The following is a 12,636-nucleotide window of genomic DNA, read 5'->3' on the forward strand; positions in this document are numbered from 1 at the left end:
CTTCCTCCTCCTCCCTCTCCTCCCCCTCCCCCTCCTCTTCTTCCTCCTCCCTCTCCTCCTCCCATCCAGGATCCAAGTCCTGGACCAGAGAACTGTGACTCTCAAACACAGGCAGTTAGCCTAGACCAAGTTAGCCTAGGGAAATGTATTGGTTCAGAGGAGGGATGGTTGTTTGGCTTTATTTTGCAGTCCTGTCTACCTCAGGCTGACTTCAAACCTGCCATGCAGTAAAGGGTGGCCTGGGCCTCTGACTGTCCTGCCTCCACCTCCCAGGCGCTGGGATTACAGGTAGATCACTACACATCTGGCTTCCATTCATGGTTTTGTTTTCATTTTATTTAAGATTCGTTTTTATTTTATGTGTTTAAGCATTTTGTCTGCATGTACATGTGTGCACCACATGTATGCCTGGTGTCCATGGAAGTCAGAAGAGGGTGTCTGATCTCTGGGAACTGGTATTATAGACAGTTATTAGCTACCACGTGGGTGCTGGGAACTGAACCTAGGTCCCAGCCAGTGCTCTTAACCACTGAACCATCTCTCCAGGCCTGGACTCCTGTATTTTTTTTAAATCTTTTGCCTTTGACAGCTTGGGGTCAAGCAAGAGCCCAACGTTCGAGGACAACTAGGAACTGGATGCCTGATCTTCCCTGCTTATTGAAAGCGAGGCAATAATGACACAGTACAGGTGACCAGCACACATCCCAAATCTCCCTCGGCCTTTCATAGAACCTACTGAGGCAAAATGGGGTGAGGGATTTCCCCATGTGGGAAAGGTGATGCCCGTTTTCTGAAGTTCTTCAGAGCAAAGTTGCTGTCGATCCCCAAAGGCTTAACTCTCAGCAGCGTTGAACACTGGACCTCAGGGAACCAGTCCTCACCTGGCTATTTCTTCCCTTGGCCTTGGCTCGGACCCCCGCGCTTCCCTACCAACCCTTTCCCAATGACAGTGCAAACAAGCCAGCCCCAGAAAGAAGCAAGAGCTCCCTGGGTTCCTATAGCCACTGCCACCTGTATCCTACCTCTTGTGGCCTTCTCCTAAGTCCCTTATGCTTAGCCCAGGCATCAACCCACCCACTGCCCTTTTCTCTGTCCCCAGTCCGATCTTGGTAGTCTGCTCCCAACTCTCCGGGAATCCTAGGTGTCTAGATAGTGTCCAGAACCACAGGCCTGTCTCAAATGCATCATCCTCAGCTTCCCACCTGAAACAGACGGTCAGAATCCCATTAGATCTCTGCATACCTCCCTGCTGGAGTCTTGGGTTCTGTGACAGGTACCTGAAAGCCCCCAACATGAGCACCTCCTGGAAATCTGGGTAAGCATAGGAGCCCTACCTCTGAGGCCTTTAGGTAAGGCGAGTTATGGTCCATGTGGAGAGATAAGGCCGGGAGAGATTCTGATAATCCAGTGGGCTGAAATGAAACGAGTTGGGTCCCAACCAAGAAAGACAATAGCCGTGGAGACAAAAAACAAAAAACAAAAAAACTGACCTCAGGGCCAGCTAGACAAATGCCTCGGTGTGGTAGGCAGTAATGTTGACAACACAACCGCAGCCAACATCTACAGAATCGGGTTGGTCCCGTAAGTGCTCAGCCTCCAACAGGACACATTCCCATGGGCCCCTCCTCAGACTCACGGGAGGAGGTGAATGAAGACGATACCCCCCCATCCTCCTCATTGCCTTCTCCTCCCAGGGATCCTCTGGCCTCACCTCTATCTCAGGAGGTGACCGCTAGAGCCCTGCCTACCTTCTGGCCTCCCCATTCCTCCATCCAAAGCATACTAGAGGGAGCAGTGATGGCAACTACCGTAACACAGCTACTGAACTGCTGGCTAGATGCCAGCCCTATGCTCATGCCCACATCAGCCTGCAGAGGCACTTGCCTCATCAACAGAACACTGAGCTCAGACAGGCAACTAGATAAGACCATGGAGCTCCAAGTGGCAGAGCAGGGATCTAAACAATGGTCACTGTCCAGGTATCCTGGCACCTTGCCCTGACTGGCTTAAAAGCCAAGGAAGCAACTGGTCTGCCCCACACCCAAGCCTGAGCCCAGTTGGCGGCTGCCCTTCTCCCAGCACCACATAGTCCCTGTTGAAGGAGGGGCAGTGTGGTTAGACTAGAATGAAGATCTCACTGTCCTTTGCTCCCACTCCAAGAACACAGTGACAATGGGCTGGGGCCACAGAGCCAGGCTACTGGGAAGGGAGCTCCTCTACTTGCCTGGAACTTTGTACTGGCCACGGAGCAGCAGATAGTACACAGAACAGCCTGAGAGGCCAGTGTCCTCAGGAGATAAAGAGTCCTCCCTCTCCTAGCTGTGCTAGCAAAAGCCGGTGTGAACCCTCCCTCCTCCCCTCCTAATCCTCAAAACAGGAGGAGGCACAAAGGCCAGCCCTCCCCAAAACAAGAACTGGCTGGAAATGACCAACATGACCCAGGTGAGAAGTGCCAGAAGGGAACCAGGGAACCAGAGGTAACATCTGGACTGACTGACCTTCCCGGCCACCAAGCCCCACTCCTGACTCCCCCAGCCAGACCTATAAAGCTGGGAGCTCAGAGCCAACTGAGGACAGCAGCACCCATTAAGGACAGATAGCAGGACTCCGCTCGGACTTACTAGGGTCCTCACTATCTTCCTCACACCCCCTTTGGCTTTCTCTCCTGGACCTGGAAAAAGACCGGCCACCCCAGAGTCCCCATGACTGCCTAGGCAGGAGCTGCTGTTGCCCACACTGCCTGCTTTCCTCCCAGGGCCCGCCAGGAAGCATAGGCCAGACGTGGTAAACAGAACAAGTTGCTCTTTATTTGCATTTTTCAGAATACTGTACAAAGGGAGTAAAAATCCTATTCACACTTTGCTTAGAAAGACCAGAAGGTGAAAGTTCCCTATGATACATGGGGTTCAGAATGAGGGTCAGGGGGAAAAAACAGGTGAGTGACTTCCCTCTAGCCCCTGGGAGAGGGCTTGGGCAGCCACACATTTCCAAAGGAACATGCCCCAGTCGAACCAGCGAGGGGAGAGAGCTCCTCTCCGGCCTAGACCCAGGCTCTATGGCCTCTCAGCCTCTCTATGGGCTGAGGAGACAGTGCCTGCAGCTGCCCCTGCCACTGCCTTGTTTGGGCAGGGATCCTGTAGCACTGTGGAGACCACTAACACGAGGCATGTGGAGATGGCCTCCTGACCATTCACATGCAAGCCACACAAGAGGCACTGCCCCAGCACAATCTACACAAGAATAAAAATCTAAGGAAGATCCTCACTGAAAGCTTCCTCACACCACTCACTGCTAAGGGAAGTGTCAAAGTGGACCTGCTTCTGAGGACTCACGGGCCTCTTCCAGCCTGTGCACACCCTCATTCCAACCCAGGAGTTTCAAACCCACAGAGGCCTCCCTTCCTATCAGCATCATTCTGTGGGTAAATTAACTCTCCACGACAGCTCTCCTCCTAGCCCACATCCCAGAGGAGGCTGAGTCTGGCTTCTCCTTCCCAGACCTCTTTTTTACACTGATCCATATCGGCTGTCGCTATCTTGTCCATTCTAAGACCCAACTTACTATCCCCACCCGACCCCTGCTCAGAACTCCCTCTCTCCCCAGGACCAGGAAGGCAGTATCCTGTCCCCACCTCTAGGTCCCACCAACCCATCTTCCTTTTCTCATCTCCCCTGCCCCACAGCCTACCCATCATGGGTTGCAAGGGAAGTCCACAAAGCACGACTGTTCCCTGACTGGTGGCAGAGGCAGCACGATGCGGGGTTCTAATACATTGAGAACAGCGAGTCTCGCTTCACACACTGAAGGACTGAGGGCAATCAATGCAGAAGCTGTACCGTCCCTCTGCCCCCTTTTGGGGGCTAAAGTGCTATGGCTGCCTGAGGGTAAACAAGCCAACAGGGGTTTTTCCTGGCTTCCTGTCCCAGTTTCTCAGGCCCACAGTCAGCCAAAGAGCCCAGCCCCTTTCCTGACCACCCCCACGGCATCTCTATTCAAAAGGCAAAAGGAAAAGATCAAAAACTTCAGAATGGGTTAGAGCCCAAGGGCCCCACCCTAACCCCACTACAAGCTACTCCAAGTCGGCTACTGGGGAAGCGAGGGGGAAGCCAGGCCCAGGGCACACCCCCATCTCTGGCAGTGTCCAGAGGCTCCTGTCTTCAGGTCACAGCAAAGGCCTTCCACCCTTCCCCCACCAACCTGGCGGGGGAAGGGGCTACAATCTCAGTACTTATTGATCCCAAAGATCCGGACTCCGTGGAGCTGGGGCAGCTTGGGAATGAGCACACTCATCAAGGACACAGTGTTGAGTATGAAGTGGATTTGGTCATACTTGGTGTAGAAGCTGGTGAGGAAGTACCTGGAGGGAGGGAAGTAGGAAATATGGGTTCCCAGATAAGACGTGGAGTGACAAGTCTCTAGCTATCAAGGCCCTTCTGACCTACCCTTAGCTTACTCCAGTGAAGAAAGACAGGACCAGGGAGGCCCAAGGATATGTCTCTTCCCTCCCTCTGCTCATCCATACACCAGGGGCCAGAGCTGGGAGGGTGTAAACCCAGCCGAGCCCACCAGTTTACCTCTGCTTATTCTCCCTTAGCCCAAGTACTCACAGCACAATAGGCGTGATGGTCAAGAACTTCCTAGAGGCTGTAAACTGGACCCCGTAGTCCATCTGTTCCCAGTGGGTCAGCAACCTTGCTTTGCCCTGGTCTGGAGTCTCGAAGGGTGTCCCTTTCACGGTGTGCAGAAAGATGTACATGCCCTGAAAAGAGGGGCCTTCATCAGAACACACAGGATGACTCCCAGCCTGGCTGCCCCCCACAGCAGACAGCAGCAGCTCCGGGTGGACTGCCCCCGGGTGCTCTGCTGCAGTAACACAGGAAGGCAGCCATAACACAGGAAAGCGCACCCAAGCTTAGTGGGAGAACAAGGGGGAAACAAGTAAGGAATGGACATGGCAAGGCAGCCTTTCCAGCCCAACTGGGTCTCTACGTACAGGCTAAAAGGAGCAAGCCTGCTCAAAAGTAGGGTACACGGCAGCAGGTTTTAGGGAGCACAGAGGATCGTGCGATCCTGACTTGGGAAAAGAATGTTTCTGCACCAGGTTCCTGGGACCTGGGGGCAACCGCAGCATGGACTCAGCTCTCAGTTGGCTGTCCTTCAAATGCACCCGCCACCCCACTCTGTAGACACAGGCTATGTGCAGCTTTGACTCTACAGCCCACAAGTAGGAGCCCGGCAGAGCTAAGAGCTGGGCCTAGGCTCTGGTGACAGAGGTTGGTCAGGACCCACTGTCTGTCCCATTACAAGCTCCTCCTTTCTCTCAGCTCTGGCCTAGAACAGCCCATATGGCGGGAGGCAGGTGGTAAGCAGGATCCTACCAGGTTGTGGATAAGGTTGGTGAGGGTCCAGACGACAGGGACGCTCACAAACGGGATGCTCAGCAGCACGACGTGGAGGAGTCCGATGGCCAGCACGTACGAGAGCCAGATGCCTCGGCTGTTCATCACCCGTGTGTTGGGGTTTACCTCGCTGTGTGCTGTGCCCACATTCATCCTGCCACCCCTCTTGACTGCTGCTCTGCAAACGAGCAACACAGGTGAGACAGGTCCCACCACTTTCCCTGCCCCCTCACACCCCGAGCCCCAGAGAGGCCGGCTTCTCATTCCCTGACGGCTCCACACCATTGTCCACTCTTTGGATTCTCAAGCCCAGAAGCTGGAAAAAGTCCACATGAACATAATGCTAGTCACTTCCTGTCACCGGGCTGGATCAACACCAGGCTGTCCTACACATCATCCACTGGGATGCTGACAAAGCCTGGGAGGACAAGTCACCAAGAGATGACTAGCAATCAATAGCCCGGGCTATAGCAATCAATGCCCATTCCCCAGTGACATCCCCCTTACAGTTCCCCTGTGGGCCTCTTCCTCCTGGAGTAGGCAGAAAAGCCTGCCCTGGAACTCTCACTCAGAATAACCTCTGCTGGCTCTCTCGCCTGACAGGTGGCATTCGCCACTCTAAGCTCCCCCCCAAAGGAGCAAGCAGCAGGGAGGATCTGTGAGCACAGCAACAATGGGTGAAGCACTTTGGAGCCACTGTTCCCACCACCCCTATTTCTCCAATCCTGGATTTTCTCAAGCCCAGGCCCAGGATGGCTGACAAGGAAGGGAGAGGAGGAGGCTGCGGGACAGGGGCAGCCTTCCCTCAGACCTACAAACATTTCCACACAAAATGACCCATCCTCTAGGACATTTCATCTGCTTGGCATCTGCTGAGGCTGACTCTCTTGGGGTGCCACCATTAGATGCCAAACCACCAGAGCCCTTCACCCCACTAGAGAGAGAGGAGGACAAGACACAGCACACAGCCGACAATAACAAGAGTAGGATGTGCTGATCAGCCTCCCCCTCCCAAGGACACAAAACTACCTGTGACCTCCCTCCTACTATCACCTCTCTCCTTGGCTTCACCTGACCTCCCTTCCCAGCATCTGTCTGTGGGTGTGAGGTAACAACACCCCTTTCTTGCCCAGCTCCAGTGGTTAGAAGCTCTACACGAGGAACTGAAAGGGCTGCCTTCCATGCCCACAGTGGCCAAAGGGGAGCATGGCTGCCCCTAGATTCCTGAGGACCCACTGACTAACCAGCAGAAAGTGGATTACCTCCCCACGTTAGCGTCCTACCTGGTAAAGACCCATTACTGTGGCTAACAACAAGGTGTACAGAAAGAAGGAACAGATGGAAACAGTCTGGAAGTGCCAGCCCAGCTCCCTCACCCTGCTGCAGTTCCCTCACCCCCAGGCTCAGCTGCTATCTCTCACCCAGCTAGGATTCCGGCCAAGCCTCCTCCACTGGAGCCAGCAGCATTCACCCAGATAAGTTCATTACTTAAGTATAATGGAAGCAAGTTTCCTCTTCTCAAAGACCTCAGGAGATATGACCCACAACAGTTTCCCACCAAACATACCATGAGTTGGCCTAGGGTGCATCCAGACGGACATACTCCTGGGACCAAACTCCTGGCTCATTAAAACAGATAACTGGTCCCAACAGAAGCCCAAGGAACTAGAAAACCAGTTGTTTACCTTCTTCAGACCTCAGGGCTTCGGTGACCTTAACTTAGCCCACCCCTGGGACATCTACTATGTAACAGCCTCCATGTGAGGGACACGGACTGAGAGATGAAGTCTCTGAAAAAGCATTCAGGTGAGGAAAGGTTCCCCAAGTCTCAGCAGAAACAGCTGTCCCTCCACACTACACAGCCCTACAGTGGCACAGAACTCCCTCACACTGTGTTTAGTAGTGCCAAAGTCTGATTTGTAGTCCCAAGATTGCAAGACCTTCCAGTCCTTTCTGGCTCTAACAGGGCATCTAAGAGAGCCTAGATGACCCCACGGGAACTGTCTTCCTAAGGCCTAGGTGCTGGCTGTCTTTTAAAGCAGGTTAGGAACTTCAGGAGAGCCCTGCCCCCTCTTTCACCACCCTCCCAAAAGTACTTCTGAGACTGTCCTGTGGCTTTGTGTATGTCCATTAGTACACAATTGACCTCTCTCCCAAAAATGAAGAAATAGGAGACTGGCAGGGGCAGAAAGGCCTGGAGTGGCCAGACTGAAAACTGCTACCACAGCTGCCAGGTAGCTGGTGTGATTTCATAATCTGCCTCAAATCGGAGCCCGAAGCAACTCCGTTTTGTTAACCACTTTTTTTGGCTATAGCTCTTTGCCTCTTTTCCATGCAGGCCCAAGCCAGTCTGTCAGACACTCATGCCAAGACCAGATTACCACCCCATCCCCCCCCCATCCCCCACCGTAACCATCCGGTAAGCACTTCCCAATTCCCTCCCCAGCTTAAGACTGGCTCTTTATACAGCAAACCTGTTCCCGAGGGATCCCAATAGGGAGTTCATGCAACACACAATGTCTCTTCCACTCGGCCCGCCCTCAATCTGAAGAACCACGATTGTCCTCGCCAGCCAACTCCTGGACTCAGGAAAGTGGGAATGGAAAGAAAGCGAACTCCGACTAGTCAGGAGCAAGGAAGAGGTGTCCTCGGTATCTCGGGATTATGTGTATGAGAACTCCTTCCATAGGGCCTCCCGCTCTGCTCTGCAGCCTGGTACCTCTCACTAGCTGTCTGGCCGGGTTCAGGGCCCAACCCCCATCTCCACGCATTCACTCAGCCCTGGAGGCAGCCAAACCATTATCCCTTAAGTCCAGCCGTTCCCCGCCTCCCACCCCCAGCTGCAGCGCTCCTCCCGGACGTACCACCCCAGGCCTCCTGCTCCCACTTTCCTCTTTCGGCACTCCTTCGCCTGATGCAGGCACTCTCCACCCCCAGCCACCCAGCTCAGGTCTCCTGCGCGGACGCCTCCTCAGCAGCAACCTTCTCTCTCGGCTCTCCAAACCGTAGAGCCCTCGGGCTTCACCAGTCCGAGGCCACCCATATGGACTCACCGCACGGGGCTGGAGGTCGAGGGCCCGGGAGAGAGCCCGAGAACCCGGGCCGCGGCCGATCCAGCAGCTGTAGCAAACCAGCGGCGGTGGCCACCCCGCTGGCAGCTCTGGCCGAATCAGCTCCCTGAACCGGAGCCGTGACGTCACTGCCACGCGCCTATCACGTTGTGCCTCTTGGGGTGTGTAGTTTCTACGCTGCCTCCTTACCCGCCCGCCTAGCGCCTCCTGGGAGTTGTAGGCTTCTCCCTGGTCTAGATCTCCGATCCCCACCGCAAGCTTCGGCACCCCGCAGAACGTCCCACCCTGACGCAATAGTGAGATTAGATGCTGTCTCTTTGGTGCGTTAACGATTCCAGCTTTTGCATCTGAGGCCTTCAAGTGTTGCACAAGCTGTTTGTCCATGTCCCGTCTTGTAGACGAAGATTTAGAGTTTTAAGTAACTGGCAATAAGGCCCTGCTAAGATAGTCTGACCCTAAGTGCAGAGGTTTTTTTTTTTCTCCTAACCGTCGCTGCCTGGGCCCCAGATTGTCTCCAGAAGCCGAGAAACACTACCCTTTGCCTTGAAAGAACCCCACTCACCCCCGGGATCACATTTTCAGAACTCTGGTTGATTACATGTATTTAGGGTAGAGACGAGAGCCTGTGAGCATCTTTGGTCCACCTAGTCTTTATACTTAATCTTTGCTGGAGTGGGTCTGGCCACTCCTGGACCTCCTCGCATCAAGTATAAGATAGGATTTATGTCATAGAAAGAGACCTTATGAACGTAAGGCGCTTTGAGCTTCTGTCTGGGGTGAATATGCGTAGCTTTAAGTAGGGAGCCTCAGTTCTGCAATTTTCATGTCTGGAAGCTCTGTAAAGAAGGGCACAGACTTTACGGCGAGGTACATATAGTGCATGCACATCTTCATTAGCAGAGTAAGCCTGGACAAGTTATTTGTCTTAATCTCAGTTTTACAGCTGTGAAAACTTACTTCCAAGGTTGTTTTGATATTTCAAAAGACTGTAATACAAAGCACCTATTATCTTGTAGGAACGCAACTTTAGCTCTCCTAGGCCACTCCCACTTTCCACTTCAACAAGAGAGGGCCTCCTTGTAGTTGTTTCTACTTTCCCCGCCCACCTTCTCAGTCTCGTGCCCATAGATCCTGGCAAGGCTGGAATGACAGGAATAGATGACGTAACAGATGCCAACCTGGCTGGCTGTAAAAGCGCGATGGACTGATTGTGCGAGGACAGGAAGGAGAAGGCCTGCCCAGACAACCTGGGGAGCTTTTTCCTTAGACCCGCCCATCATCGGCGAGCTGCCAGAGCGGGTGGGGGCGGGGAGGAATAGCTGTCACAGGCTGGAGGCGGAGCCCTAGAAGCCCGGAGTGAGCATATACCTAGAGTGATCTACCTAGAGAAATAGAAATAAACAGCTTCTCAAGTATTCCAGAGGCAGGGGCCCTTTAGATCCGAACATCTAAACTATCCTTCAGCCTCTGTGAGACTAAAGAAGCGTCACAGAGACACCCCCACATCTCCACACTCCCCACACCCCACTTCCACAACCTACTCCCGCTCAGCCTTAGAGACAAAATAATGGTTTAGGTTTTTTTGGTTTTGGTTTGCTTTTTGGTTTTTTTCCAAAGTGAACTTGCCCGATTCCTTTGATTTTTTTTTTTTTAATTCTTCCATTGTCCATCAAGTTGAGCTCTGTATCTTTGCCAGTTTTCTCCCATCTCTGTGAAGTTCAGTGACCAGACAGGGTCTACATCTCAACAAGGCACTCTGACTAATGCAGACTCCATTGACAAGGTCACTGGCTATGTCATGGCCTATTAATAGCTCCTGTTATCAAGTTTGTTGTTTTTCCACAACGGGAATGAACAAAGTTCTGGGTCTTTCTGCCTTGTGATAAGTTATGGATCACATTCCACTCGAGTTAGCTGGAGTCTCTGTCATCGTCTCCTCTAATTCATTGCCTCAAAACAACCAAGTCTTCCTCTAGCTCTGACGGCCTGAACACTGTTCAGGAAGAGTGAGAGCACAAGGGGCCGGGGAACATTCAATCCCTGGGACAAATGATTGGCACTGTGTGCCAAGGAAATAAATTGTCCATGCCCTGAAGGCATGATTGTACCCACATCTAAGAAAGCAAACCCATTTACAGCACAAGGCTCTGTGTGTAAGGCTGTGTATCCCAGCAATGTCTATAGGAATGAAATCTTAAGAGCCATGTAAGTGCCCAAGAAAAAAGGGAGTACTCTATCCACACCGGACAGAAAAGTACAAAACCACTTATGTCTGTAGAAACTGTGGCATCATGAGAAAACAGCTGCCAGGTGCTATGAAAAGATAAGGATAGAGACGGAGCATTTCTCAGGGATGCCGTCAGCAAAAGTCACCTAGGTCAAGGGACACAGGTGCGTTCTAGATAGGAAGCTCACAAGTTGAAAGTCAACCTGGGCAGCACAGGGAGTCCTAGGACAGCTTGGTCTACATAGCAAGACTATTCAAAACTCAAGAGCCAGGTGTAGAGGTCCATGCCTGTGGTCCCAGCACTCAGGTTTTGGTTTCGGACCCTGAGAGAGGGATCGAGGTGCATATTTTACATACCAAAGCACACCTGGCCTCCAGGTTCTCCTGGCATCCCTCTGTCCCTCCCTGTCATACCCTGCCCCAACCTGAACTTTCCAGCCCAGGGGCTGGGCTGCCCTTCCCTCAGAGAGCCTTCCCTATATTATCCAGACATTTTGCTCACTCACTCTCTCCCCCCTCTCTCTCCTTTCCCTTCCCCCCTCCCCCCTCTATCTTCTCTTTTCCTCTTCTCTCTCTGTAGGAACTCACCCTTTTCTTTGCCCTTCTTGAACCCCCACCTCCTTTCCCCGAGGTGACTTCCCTGGCCTGGGTCCTTTGGGCCAGTAAACTTGCCCATCCAAGTGTGGCTTCCCAATAAATCTGCCTTTTATATAATCTAATCTGGCTTCAATCGGCTCATTTCACCTGCAGCAGTGGCAGAGAAATAACCTATCGGGGTAGAAACAGAAGCAGCAGAAACTCGAGAAAATCCTCAGCTACGTGGTGAGTTGGAGGCCAGCCAGTGCTGAGACCCTGTCTCAAAAGAACATAAGATGAGCTCTGAATCACCCCAAGCCTTATTCGAATCTTGATTTAAGCAAACCAACTTTTAAAAGTATATTTCTAATTGTCAGAGATAATTGAATAATGACCAGATATTTGATAATAATAAGGCATATGTTCCTACCATAAGTTTTTTCATAAAAAACAAAAACAAAAAACAGAAGACAGCTCAGTGGGTAAAAGCTCTTACCACACAAACCAGAATTTACTCACTAGAACCCCTGGTGGAAGAGAAGAAACAACTCCCCCAAAGTGACCTCTGACATCTGAAAGTGTGCGGTGGCATCCACACATGAGCACACATATACACAATAATGATAAAACAAATTCAGAGATATATAGTATATCTCTGAATATGTCAAACTTACACACACACACACACACACACACACACACACACACACGGTGAGGGGAAAGGCAGGCAATGGTGGTGAGTGCCTTTAATCCCAGCTCTCCCAAGGCAGAAGCAGGTGGATCTCTGTGAGTTTAAAGCCAGCCTGCTCTACATGGTGAGTCCCATGACAGCCAGGGCTAAGTAGAGAGACCCTATCTAGAGAAACCCTGTTTCTAAATAAATAAGTAAAATAAAACAAAAACAAAGAAAACAGAGATAGATATATTACATTCTAATCTATTTGTGAATGGACGATACAATACCTAGATTTACTTCAAAGTAATTTGGACTGGGGACATGTGAAAATAAACAGCCATAAACTGATAATTGTTAAACCGTGTGCAATGATAATTATTAAGCCTGGGTGATAGGGACACGGGGTCCCTCACATTACTTTCTCTACTTTGTTGGTATTTGAAATTACTCATAATAAAAGCATTTTGAAAGCCTGAGTCTGACTCCATGAATACACTACGCAACACTGGAGTGGTGCTAATAAGCTCCGGCATCAAGCTTAGCTCTCTGCTCCCTTGGCTACCGTCTGTGTGACCTTAAGTGGCTGACCCTCTCTGTACTTCAGTGACCTCATTTCTAAATGGAGAGGGTAATGATCACAGTAACCTCATTTGCTAAGATTGATGGGGTCGATAAGTGAAAAGTACT

At 51.7% G+C, this 12,636-nt stretch overlaps 1 protein-coding gene across 7 annotated transcripts; it reads right to left on the minus strand.

The window, feature by feature from the left end:
- Positions 1-2,782: 2,782 nt before the first annotated feature.
- Ormdl3 (ORMDL sphingolipid biosynthesis regulator 3) lies at positions 2,783-9,306 on the minus strand. 7 transcript variants are annotated; one of them, XM_031353366.1, is made up of 5 exons: positions 8,453-8,625; positions 7,874-7,978; positions 5,379-5,577; positions 4,608-4,759; positions 2,783-4,357 (listed from the first exon to the last, which is right to left on the minus strand). In XM_031353366.1, exons 2-5 carry the CDS (start codon positions 7,903-7,905, stop codon positions 4,222-4,224), a joined length of 519 nt encoding a protein of 172 aa, XP_031209226.1. In that variant the 5' UTR covers positions 7,906-7,978; positions 8,453-8,625; the 3' UTR covers positions 2,783-4,221. The 7 variants fall into 7 exon arrangements, with proteins under 7 accessions (XP_031209226.1, XP_031209231.1, XP_031209228.1 ...); XM_031353371.1 differs by lacking the exons at positions 7,874-7,978; positions 8,453-8,625 and adding an exon at positions 9,033-9,306; XM_031353368.1 differs by lacking the exon at positions 7,874-7,978 and having other exon boundaries at positions 8,453-8,583.
- Between the last annotated feature and the right edge of the window lie 3,330 nt (positions 9,307-12,636).

The sequence above is a fragment of the Mastomys coucha genome, unplaced genomic scaffold (genome assembly GCF_008632895.1).
Source record: "Mastomys coucha isolate ucsf_1 unplaced genomic scaffold, UCSF_Mcou_1 pScaffold5, whole genome shotgun sequence".
Classification (NCBI taxonomy): Eukaryota; Metazoa; Chordata; class Mammalia; order Rodentia; family Muridae; genus Mastomys; species Mastomys coucha.

Excerpts from the sequence above, each read along its gene's own strand:
- Ormdl3 (XM_031353366.1), bottom strand. The coding sequence starts at position 7,905 with ATGAACTCCCTATTGGGATCCCTCGGGAACAG. Across the intron at positions 5,578-7,873 it reads TTGGGATCCCTCGGGAACAG|AGCAGCAGTCAAGAGGGGTG; the intron begins GTTTGCTGTATA and ends GCTCGTTTGCAG. Across the intron at positions 4,358-4,607 it reads ACCATCACGCCTATTGTGCT|GTACTTCCTCACCAGCTTCT; the intron begins GTGAGTACTTGG and ends CCCTCCCTCCAG.